This window comes from Amyelois transitella, chromosome 16 (assembly GCF_032362555.1).
Source record: "Amyelois transitella isolate CPQ chromosome 16, ilAmyTran1.1, whole genome shotgun sequence".
Lineage (NCBI taxonomy): Eukaryota > Metazoa > Arthropoda > Insecta > Lepidoptera > Pyralidae > Amyelois > Amyelois transitella.
Window position 1 is genome coordinate 1,349,084 of NC_083519.1, and position 10,125 is coordinate 1,359,208.

The window sequence follows — 10,125 nt, forward strand, 5'->3', positions numbered from 1 at the left end:
GTGTCGTTGACCCAGTTATTCATTTCAAGTTCTTATAACCGTGCCCAACTGTGTGCCCAACCAAACATTTTGTAGCAGTCCACTGTACCTTGTAGGTAGTAAGTACATACTTAATAAAAGTTACACCAAAAAGTAGGTATGACAAATATTTTATTTAACTTTAACTGAGATTTGCAACAAGACCTTCCTTCCGTCCAATTTGAAGCGGAACACAATCGTACTATCAACTGTCGGCAAAGGAAGTGGAAAGTGTTTCGGCGGCAATTCCACGTTTTGGACGTGGTATGTTCCCTGAAAAACAAGATAGCTCGATTATTGAAAATACGAGTAGGTTCATCGTGTTGGTACTGAAATATGAAAATTTTGTAGAACCAGAGATACATTTATCTTGCTTCCAAACCACATACCTTACCTACATACATATGTACCTAAGCAAGTTAAATCTATCCGATTATAGTGTGGTGCCCTGCACCAATATACTAAAGAATGGGACTCCATCTCTTTCCCATGATAGGCTTATATAAGTAATTGGGATTTCTTTTAGGCGATGGGCTAGCGACTTGTCACTATCTGAATCTCAATTCTATCATTAAGCCAAACAGCTGAACGTGGCCAGTATTTCATGACTGCTGCCTCTGCCTACCCCGCAAGGAATATAGATGAGATTATATGAATTAATTAAATCTATCCCTGGTTCTTCAAAATTTTCCTGATAGGATTCGGTATAAAATATACCTAGTCTTATTCTATCTTCAGTAATACAGCGGAGCGTAGCCTTTGAGAGACTGTTGGCTCTGTCTACCCAGTAAGGGATCAAGATGTGATTAGGTATATGTAGGAATGAATGTATGTTATTCCGTTGTCTATGCTTAATTAAGTACAATATCCTACTTTATTTACAGTATACTATAATTACTTTAAAAATAATTTGTTAAGATCCGAATACTGAGACTTTCGAATACTAAGATCTGACTAAGTATTTTAGACTGAGTATTATTATGTAGCACTATCAGACATAGATACATACGTTTAACAAAATATTAATATATGCCTATAAATATTTCATAATCACGTCTTTTTCCGAAGAGGTAGGCAGAGACTACATCCTTCCACTTACCACGATCTCTGCATACTACTTTCATAACTCTCCTAATGCAAGCTCGGCGGTTTCGGGTAGATACTCTTGATCTAACCTTGTAGGCGGACTTAATGCTAATAGTATTAAGTAGTTAGGTACCATTGGGTACATTGAGCTTAGTACAATACTTACAGCAGGCAAGGGGCATTTTGGCGCTATAGGTGGATTAAAGTACTCCAAAAGGAATATTTTTATCCAGTTCATAGTCAATGAAATACATATTTTGTTTTTAAAAATGAGTTCCGTACCAGATTTCTGTTTATACTCAATTGTTAACTGAAATAAGAATATATTTATTACTAACTTAAACCTCTGCGGAGCGGTGGAAAGGAAATAAATAAAAATCTTTGAATGAGAAGTTCTCGTTTGATCCTGAAAATTGAAAAACTCTGTTTTGCTTTGATACTTTGGTAGTTTCTAGGTATTTTTATTTGTAACCATAAAAAACTTGAAAACTACTGGAACGATTTTGATGATATAATTATAAAACTAAAAAGGCAAAACCTTAAGTAACATAAGCTCTTTTCTTAGGATATTCCCACGGGAACGATTCAAACGGGTATGCGGTTATCTTATCAGTATCAATTATTACCGTGACGTTGTTACCCCACGGATATAAAAGCGTGGCTGAAACGTTAGTCTTGTAGGGCTCCCCTCGTCGCTTTCTGATCGTAAAGGCCTCTGCGTTTATCACGTAACTTGAATCGTAGAAGTCGATCACACCATATTCTTGGCGTATCTGGAGGAAATGTATTTTAAAACGACACGTACCTACTGTAAGTACATATAACATCTTGATACAAAAGTCAATCAATAATTGTAAATGGATGACTTGATGATAGAATTGAGATATAGAGATAGTCATAGCCCACTTATACCTAAGTTAGAACATGGAAAAAATATCATGTTGATAAAACCTATAATTCGACGACCTCCGTGGCACATTTTACCCCTGCAAGACGGTAGTCCTTCATTCGATGCCCGTTTTGTAGGTAGGTAAAGAGTGGTTCTTTCGTTTCGTCCTAATCGCCTTTCCAGGTCAAAAGTCGTTAGGAATATTGTAATCAACCGTATTTTTTTTATTGAATAAAGTAGGACGTACTTTTATCTTAAATATCCATCATCTATATCAGGTTTAAACCCCATAACAAAAAAAATTTTAGAACAGAAACATGTATTTTTTTCATTCCTCTCCTTGTTCAAATGGACCCTCAGAACGTTGTGACACACTTTTGTTGACTTTCCTAGGAGAAAAGTACATATTTTTTTTTCTTTTATACTAAGGTAAAGTCACTCAATTCCGAGGGGTTCCAAAACTGGCAGGTAATTGCGATGTATTTAGAATAACGGTATTTTCATTCAATTTTACAAGTTCACTTTGACCGCAAAATACGTAATTCAGTTAAGAATATATTGACTCATGTTTATGTGTGCAAATTATTGCCATAGTGTGTGCACAATTTAAAATAATCGGTTAGTTCGACGCCAGCAGCTGACCCGGAAGCGCGCTTCTTGTATTTCGAACCTAATTTACGTGAGTACTACATTTTTTAAATAGCGTTTAATTTGTGAATTTTACGATCTGTGACTTTTTTGTTTATGTAGGAATATTAAAAGGGGTATTTAAAATATATAAACCTTTTAGATTTTGAGTATTTGTTCTGAAATTCATGAGAAAATTAGATTTTAAAATACCGCGGCATTAGGTTTCCAATAATTCAGTAGGTTACTAATTGCCGATGTACAACGGGATTAGGAAATCGAAGAGGGTTACGTTTTTTTTAAATTTTGAGTTCACTATTGTGATTAAGAAATTAATATTTTAGTAGTAATCTCTTAAATAACCAATAGTTGTAAAAATGTATTTCCGATGTACACTTTGACGTTACATTTGTTAGATATAATAACCTAAATAATACCTTTTTAGGTACTTTATTGTTTTCTTGGTTCGAAAAGCAACATTGATATTATTAGATTATTGGTGTGTTCTGATTAAATTTTATTTCTGCTTTATATTTTTAATGTAATATATATCGATAGCATTTAACTAAGTATTGGTATATTGACAAATATTTTATTTTATATCACTCGGAATTAAAAAACTTGTTTGAGAGTATTAAAACACAAATCCGATGTATTTAGAACGGAATAAGGTTATATGAACACTTAATTCCGTGGTATCGATACAAGAAAAATACAGTGTGTTCCTTATCTAACTTTTCTCGTTTATAAAGCACTAAACCATCCATACATCTAGGGACCCTTTAGATTAATTTTGATAAATCATTCTTTTCAGATTTACTTACGTAATTTTAATATTTAATCTTAATTGTTTTGTTATAGAATAATGAACCCAAGAAAAAAATACACAAAAAAAGATCTTCAAAATGCTATCACGGAAATCAATAATGGCAGCAGCGTCTATAAAGTTTCTCGAGATTATAATATTCCAGAGACGACATTGCGCGATAAACGTGATAAAAAATATTGCGGTGACATTCCCGGTAGAAAAACAATACTTTCAAAAGCGGAATAAACAAAAATTGTTGACTGGATTCATTATCTAGGAAAACAAGGTTTTCCAGTTACCAAAGAACAATTAAAACAAGGAGTAGCCAAGTTGGTCGAAAATTTAAAAAGACCGAACACTTTTAAAGATGGTATCCCAGGTAAACATTGGTTTACCGGTTTCTTATCAAGACATCCGACTGTTGCAAAAAGAGTAGCACAAGCATTACCTGAAGTGCTGAAGTTGATTATATTTTTAATTTTATACGAGATTGGTATTTAGCCATAAGTATTATTAATGTTTATGTTTGAATTATTAATATCTAGATATTAATCATGTACCAACAATAAAACTGATTTCAAAATAAAAGACTTGATTTTTGGACACTCTGTATTTATTATCCCCACCTCCATTTTATAATATTAGGTACACTCGGATTTAGGAACAAAATCCATCGGAATTAGGATTTTTAAATCGGAATTAGGGTCTTTGGAATTATTTATATTTTTACATTATTTCACATTTATACTATTTGTTTACTGACCAATTGTAGATTTATTTCAAAAGTAAGATAAATAATACTGCTGATAAATATAACCAAATCTTCAAAAGAGCACATTAGATACTTAAATTTTAATGTTCACTTAACTTCAGGTGAAAATACCGCGGAATTAGGTGACTTTACCTTAATGTATTCACTGACTATTATAAACCTGCAATACAGTATTTTTTATAAGTGTTTAATATAGAAAGAATCGACTTCAAAGTTTTGTCAACCCAAAAACTACATTGCCTTCCACAAAAATATAACATTAAAATTTTTATGCACGTACAATACTATCTATTTCTTGCCAAACAAAAGACGCTCCCGCGCACCTCAGTCCGTCGATACAAGTCCTCAGGAGAGGTCACACGCTGCCCAGACAAAATATTTTTACGATTTAATTTCTGAAAACAGCGTTTGTCACGAGTAAGTAAACATTACTTTCCATAGTTTTTGTATGTAAGTGTAGACGTAATAAAATAATTTCAACTTTAGGTAATTAGCATACTGTAGGGTCTAGTTATCAATTAATTATGAATATCTAGCCTTTATTAATTTATGAGTAAATTCAGGAAATCTGCTCAAACTTCATTTCTTTCCGTATAATTCCCTTCCGTTCCCTCCATTTTTTTAAAGGAGGGCAATGAATCACTTTGGATTGTAATGATTGTTTTTTTAAATATAAAAAAAATTAAGCTCAAAGATTCCGTTACATACATACATACATACAACCCAAGCTAATAAAAGCGTAGTAATTAATATGTACCTACCTATGTCTCTTTGTTAAATTTTTTCTATTATTTTGATTATATCGAATTATAACTTGTGTAAGTATTATGTCAGTATTATTGAACTAACCTAAAATTAAATCTGTACATTTTGTAACCTACCTAAGTAATTATTAGTAAATAATAATTCCCCGCTACTTTTTTCTTTCTGCCTGCCTCTCTGTCTGTTCGCAATAAACTGAAAAACTACTGAACGAACGGAATAAGTAGTTTATAATTACTAATTAATAAAGAAGGTTTCGTGAAATATTCGGTTATTTTGCTTAGTTTTGTTTTTTAGATACATCTGCAATAATGTCGAAGCCGAAGAAATAGGAAACTAAAGAAGAAAAATTTGCTAAAGACAGATTGCGAAAGAAGGTAAAATACGCAGAAATCAAGGCGGATCCTGAAAAATACAAATTAGAGAAGGGGAAACAAAAGAGGAAATACCTTGTAAAAAAAGAAAAGAAACAAGTCCTAAGTATAACAGAGATGACGGCACGACAAAAGAGGGAGCAAAGGAGATGATGGCGAAAAAACTCCAAAAAATATTTAAATAAGCTAAAAGAGCAGAAAAAATTTCAAAGAATTTTAATAGACAACTCTCCACCCAGTAGTGAAACTGAGGAAATTATAAACATCCAGATCCTACAATACGCGACCCTCTTGTGTTACAAGAAGAATCCACATCAAGCCAAAGTACATCGAAGTCACATTTAGTGCATCAAAAAACTAGTAGTACGAGATCCGGCTGCAAAATCACTACGTTCATCGCGTAGTTAATCAAACTCACATTTTAACATACATTTATGAATAGGATAATACATAGATAATAGGGTGCCAGTCAATAAGTGGCCGCAAGTAATTTTAATTAAATTAATGTTAATTAATTTTCCAAAAAAAATTTCGTTCACTTGTTTTTTAAATAAAATATCATCCACATCATAGAAATGTATGTAAAGAATTCGAAAATCAATGGGTGCCGTTACACACTCGGCCGCAACTACTACGCAGCCAGGTGTAAACAGGTAATATTTTGGTCTATTTATACGTTCATGTCGTACACGCATGTTTTTTATATCAAATTAAAGCTAATTTTTTTTTTAATATGATGATATATCGCTGCCTGTGAATAAATGGCCGCAAATTAGGGTTGCTAGCTGTTAAAAACTCGAGGTATCCGAGATAAAGTGAAAGAGAGTTAGCGCGTAACGCCACTTGTTAGACAAGGATGGCGAGTACCAGCTGTGCGAGTATTTGAAGCCATTGCGCACGCGTATAGATAGGGTTCTCAACAGTGCAATAAAAATTCTATTCTTTATAAGTACGCTTTTTTCATTTTTACTTGATCAATAAACAATGTTTTATTATGAAATAAATATTTTCTTATTTTCATTTTTTTTTTTGCAGAATATTAATTACTTAATTATAATTTTGGAGTAAATGTAAAGTCGTTCGTATTACTGTTTGCATCGCTGGCTGAGAACCCAATCTATTGACGCGTGCGCAATGGCTTCAAATACTCGCACAGCTGGTACTCGCCATCCTTGTCTAACAAGTGGCGTTACGCGCTAACTCTCTTTCACTTTATCTCGGATACCTCGAGTTTTTAACAGCTAGCAACCTTAATTTGCGGCCATTTATTCACAGGCAGCGATATATCATCATATTAAAAAAAAAATTAGCTTTAATTTGATATAAAAAACATGCGTGTACGACATGAACGTATAAATAGACCAAAATATTACCTGTTTACACCTGGCTGCGTAGTAGTTGCGGCCGAGTGTGTAACGGCACCCATTGATTTTCGAATTATTTACATACATTTCTATGATGTGGATGATATTTTATTTAAAAAACAAGTGAACGAAATTTTTTTTGGAAAATTAATTAACATTAATTTAATTAAAATTACTTGCGGCCACTTATTGACTGGCACCCTATTATCTATGTATTATCCTATTCATAAATGTATGTTAAAATGTGAGTTTGATTAACTACGCGATGAACGTAGTGATTTTGCAGCCGGATCTTAGACTATAGTATTTCAAGCGCAATGAGAAAATTGCGATACAGATCTAAAAAAGCAATTACAATCTTACAGAATGATATTGACAAACTAAAAAAATGAGAAAGCGATTTTAAGAAGACATTAATTTATGGAGCGGAAGTTACAAAAAGATAAGATTCAAGATAGCATAGAAAAGAAAGTAGATGAAGTCATAAAAAACATAAATAATGAGAAGGTACAAGAAGTGAAAAAGAAGTTTTTGTTTAATGAAACAGTTTGTCGAGGAGGATCAGAAAAACACAAAAGCCTTCCGAAAAAAGAGGAAAGAGGAGCTTTTGCTGGAGATATAATTGATAATTCGAGGTTTAAAAAGTATGGGATATTGTCAAATATTACTTTTGCTATGAGAAAGAAATTAACTGAAAAAAAATTCGAGATAATAAAACTGCGAAACTAAAAGTGTTGAAAATTTTCTACAAGACGATGTAAACAGTAAAATGGCGCCAGGAAAAAACGAATTTATTAAAAAAAGGTGCATTAAAAAAACAAAAAATATATTTAACCGATAATATGAAAAATTTAAGTACATGCGAAGTTTTGTAAGAAATGGGGCCATATACATTACTCAGTATTCTGCAAATATAGACCATTCTCGATAATTCAACCTTCATCAAAAAGAGACACGTGCCAATGCAAGCTGCACTCTAACATTGAACTTTTTATTAAATTTTTAAAGGAAGCTAATATAATCACAGAAAATTCTTCATTTGAGGTTTTGAACAATTTATGTTGTAGTGTGTACGAAAGACATTGTTTAGAGAGAAAGTGCAAAATCTGCAAAAATAGAGTCACGACGTACCAGGAATTTGACAATCGGAAAACTATTATTTATCATGAATGGATTTTTGAGAAGCAAGACTACGTAGGAAAAGATGAAAAAAAAAAACAAGAGAGTTACATTAAAAAAGAAAAAGGAAGATTTACCACGTAACGTCATTATGAAGTTCGAAACTCTACTGGCAGTTTTTTGAAGAAACAATAGTGTTTTGAATATAACAATGCAATATTCCGCTATTAAGAATCTGCAATGTGATTTATCTCCTAGTGAAGTCATATGCCATATAGACTTCAGCGAAAATTATTTATTAAAATATAATGAAGAAATACAAAGTTTTCATTTCGGTGGAAGCCGCCAACAAATCTCTTTGCATACAGGAGTTTTATATTTTTATGATCAGAAAACCAAAGTAGTCATTCATAATTCTTTTTGCACAATAAGCGAAAATATAATGCACGATGCTTCTGCTATATGGGCACACTTACAACCAGTTTTGAACATGGCCCAAGAGTTAGTCCCAATTTTATCGGTAAAATTTTAAATAGAGTGCAAAGTTCTCTACAGTATAAAATATTTTTTTAAGGAAAGGTCAGGGCAAGTCTAAGAAATTTGGATGGCCGCTAATTAGCGATGATGAATCAAACAAAATGATGAATTAGCGATGATGAATACCCGAATCACAAATTTTGCAACGTTTGAATGAGCTGGAAGAATTTAGAAGAGGGCAAGTTATGTATAAAAATTTACTAAATATTAATTTTAAATAAGTAAAAATGACTGATTGTAACTTTGATTAGACTGATTACTAATTTAATTCTTGAGAGTTCCTACTTATTGTTTATAATGTTAACTTATCCGTTACATTTTATAACATTTTTAATGTATGGGAATGAAAGTTGGGTATGGCAAAAGAAGCACGAAAGCAGAATAAATGCAGTGGAAATGAGAGCGTTAAGGAGTATGATGGGTGGAAATTGAGTGAACGGAGGAACAGCGTTATAAGGGAATGTTGCGATGTGAAAGTAGATGTAGTTACAGGAATAGAAAAGGGTATGTTAAGATGGTTTGGTCATGAGGAGAGAGAGAGATCATTCTGATTATTCATTACTTTCCATACAAAATCATTACATTCCCGTCATATTTAATTTTATTTCATTACCTTCCAAATTCAAGCATTACCTTCCGTACTTATTTCATTACCTTCCGTGGGTTCATTACATTCCAGCTATTTTCTTGACAATGAAAGCTTTTTCATGAAGGCCTTTACTGATAATCTATACTTGAAAGGTACCCGAATGATTATATGTAACTGTTTTTAAAAATCGATTAAAAAAAAATATTATTCAAAATCGTTGAGATTTGAACGAAACGGAAGAATCACTCTAAACCTATTTTGTTATCATAAAAAGTTATCTGCAGTACAAAAGAATGTATTGTTAGTTTTTTTTATAAAGGTAATCTAATTCCTTGCTTGATTATCTGCCTCAAATACCCTGTATCAAATCAATCATATTAATTTAAAAGGCGATTAACAACTAACGAATAGGCATTCTTCTTTTAGGCAATGGGCCAGGAACCTCAATCAAAAATCTCAATTCTATCATTAAGTCAAGCAGCTGAACGTGGCCTATCAGAATTTTCAAGACTGTTGCCTCTGTCTACCCCGCAAGTGATAAAGACGTGATAAGTGTGTATGTAATTTTTTTTAAACTTGGACTTACTGTGGTTGAGGTTCCTATGTAGATATAAAAAAACAACCAACTAATAATTAGGAGAAATAAAGTTGACATGTTTCTTTGAATGCAAATATATTAGTGGTAACAATTATTACGACAATAAGTGGTAGGAAGCAATCAGACAGAATTATTTATGTGCGTAATGATTAAATAAAATTAGAAAGTGGATATATGTATAACATCCAGTACGGTCAGCAGCGAAAAACAAACAAAATTACCGGCGACGTTTAAAAAGCCACAACATCAGAAATGATAATTCATGCAAGCAAAGTTTCTACGGATTGGAGCATAAATAGTTATACAAACTTCAACTCAATAAGGTTAGCGCCGCGGTTCCGGTTGGTCCCGTTTGTCACCTCCTCTTTTGTCCTCGTCCGATAAATAGTGGAAATTAAAAAAAAATACCGTTCGTCACCAGTTTGTCCTATCCGACGACGAGCGGGAATAAAAAATTTAAAAAAAAACCATTAAGGGGGAGATAGACCGCGCAGATCCCATCGACGGCGCCACCAGCCTGCTTCAAAATGGTGGTGACGCCAGCAGAAAATAAAATGTATAAATTTGGTCCAAAGGTCCCAT

At 32.7% G+C, this 10,125-nt stretch overlaps 1 protein-coding gene across 1 annotated transcript; it reads right to left on the reverse strand.

Moving 5' to 3' along the window:
• Window positions 1-150: 150 nt before the first annotated feature.
• On the reverse strand, window positions 151-9,600 carry LOC132902666 (uncharacterized). The gene is made up of 4 exons (XM_060948626.1): window positions 9,532-9,600; window positions 1,731-1,877; window positions 1,271-1,414; window positions 151-291 (listed from the first exon to the last, which is right to left on the reverse strand). The coding sequence occupies exons 1-4, from the start codon at window positions 9,598-9,600 to the stop codon at window positions 151-153; spliced, it is 501 nt and encodes a 166-aa protein (XP_060804609.1).
• Between the last annotated feature and the right edge of the window lie 525 nt (window positions 9,601-10,125).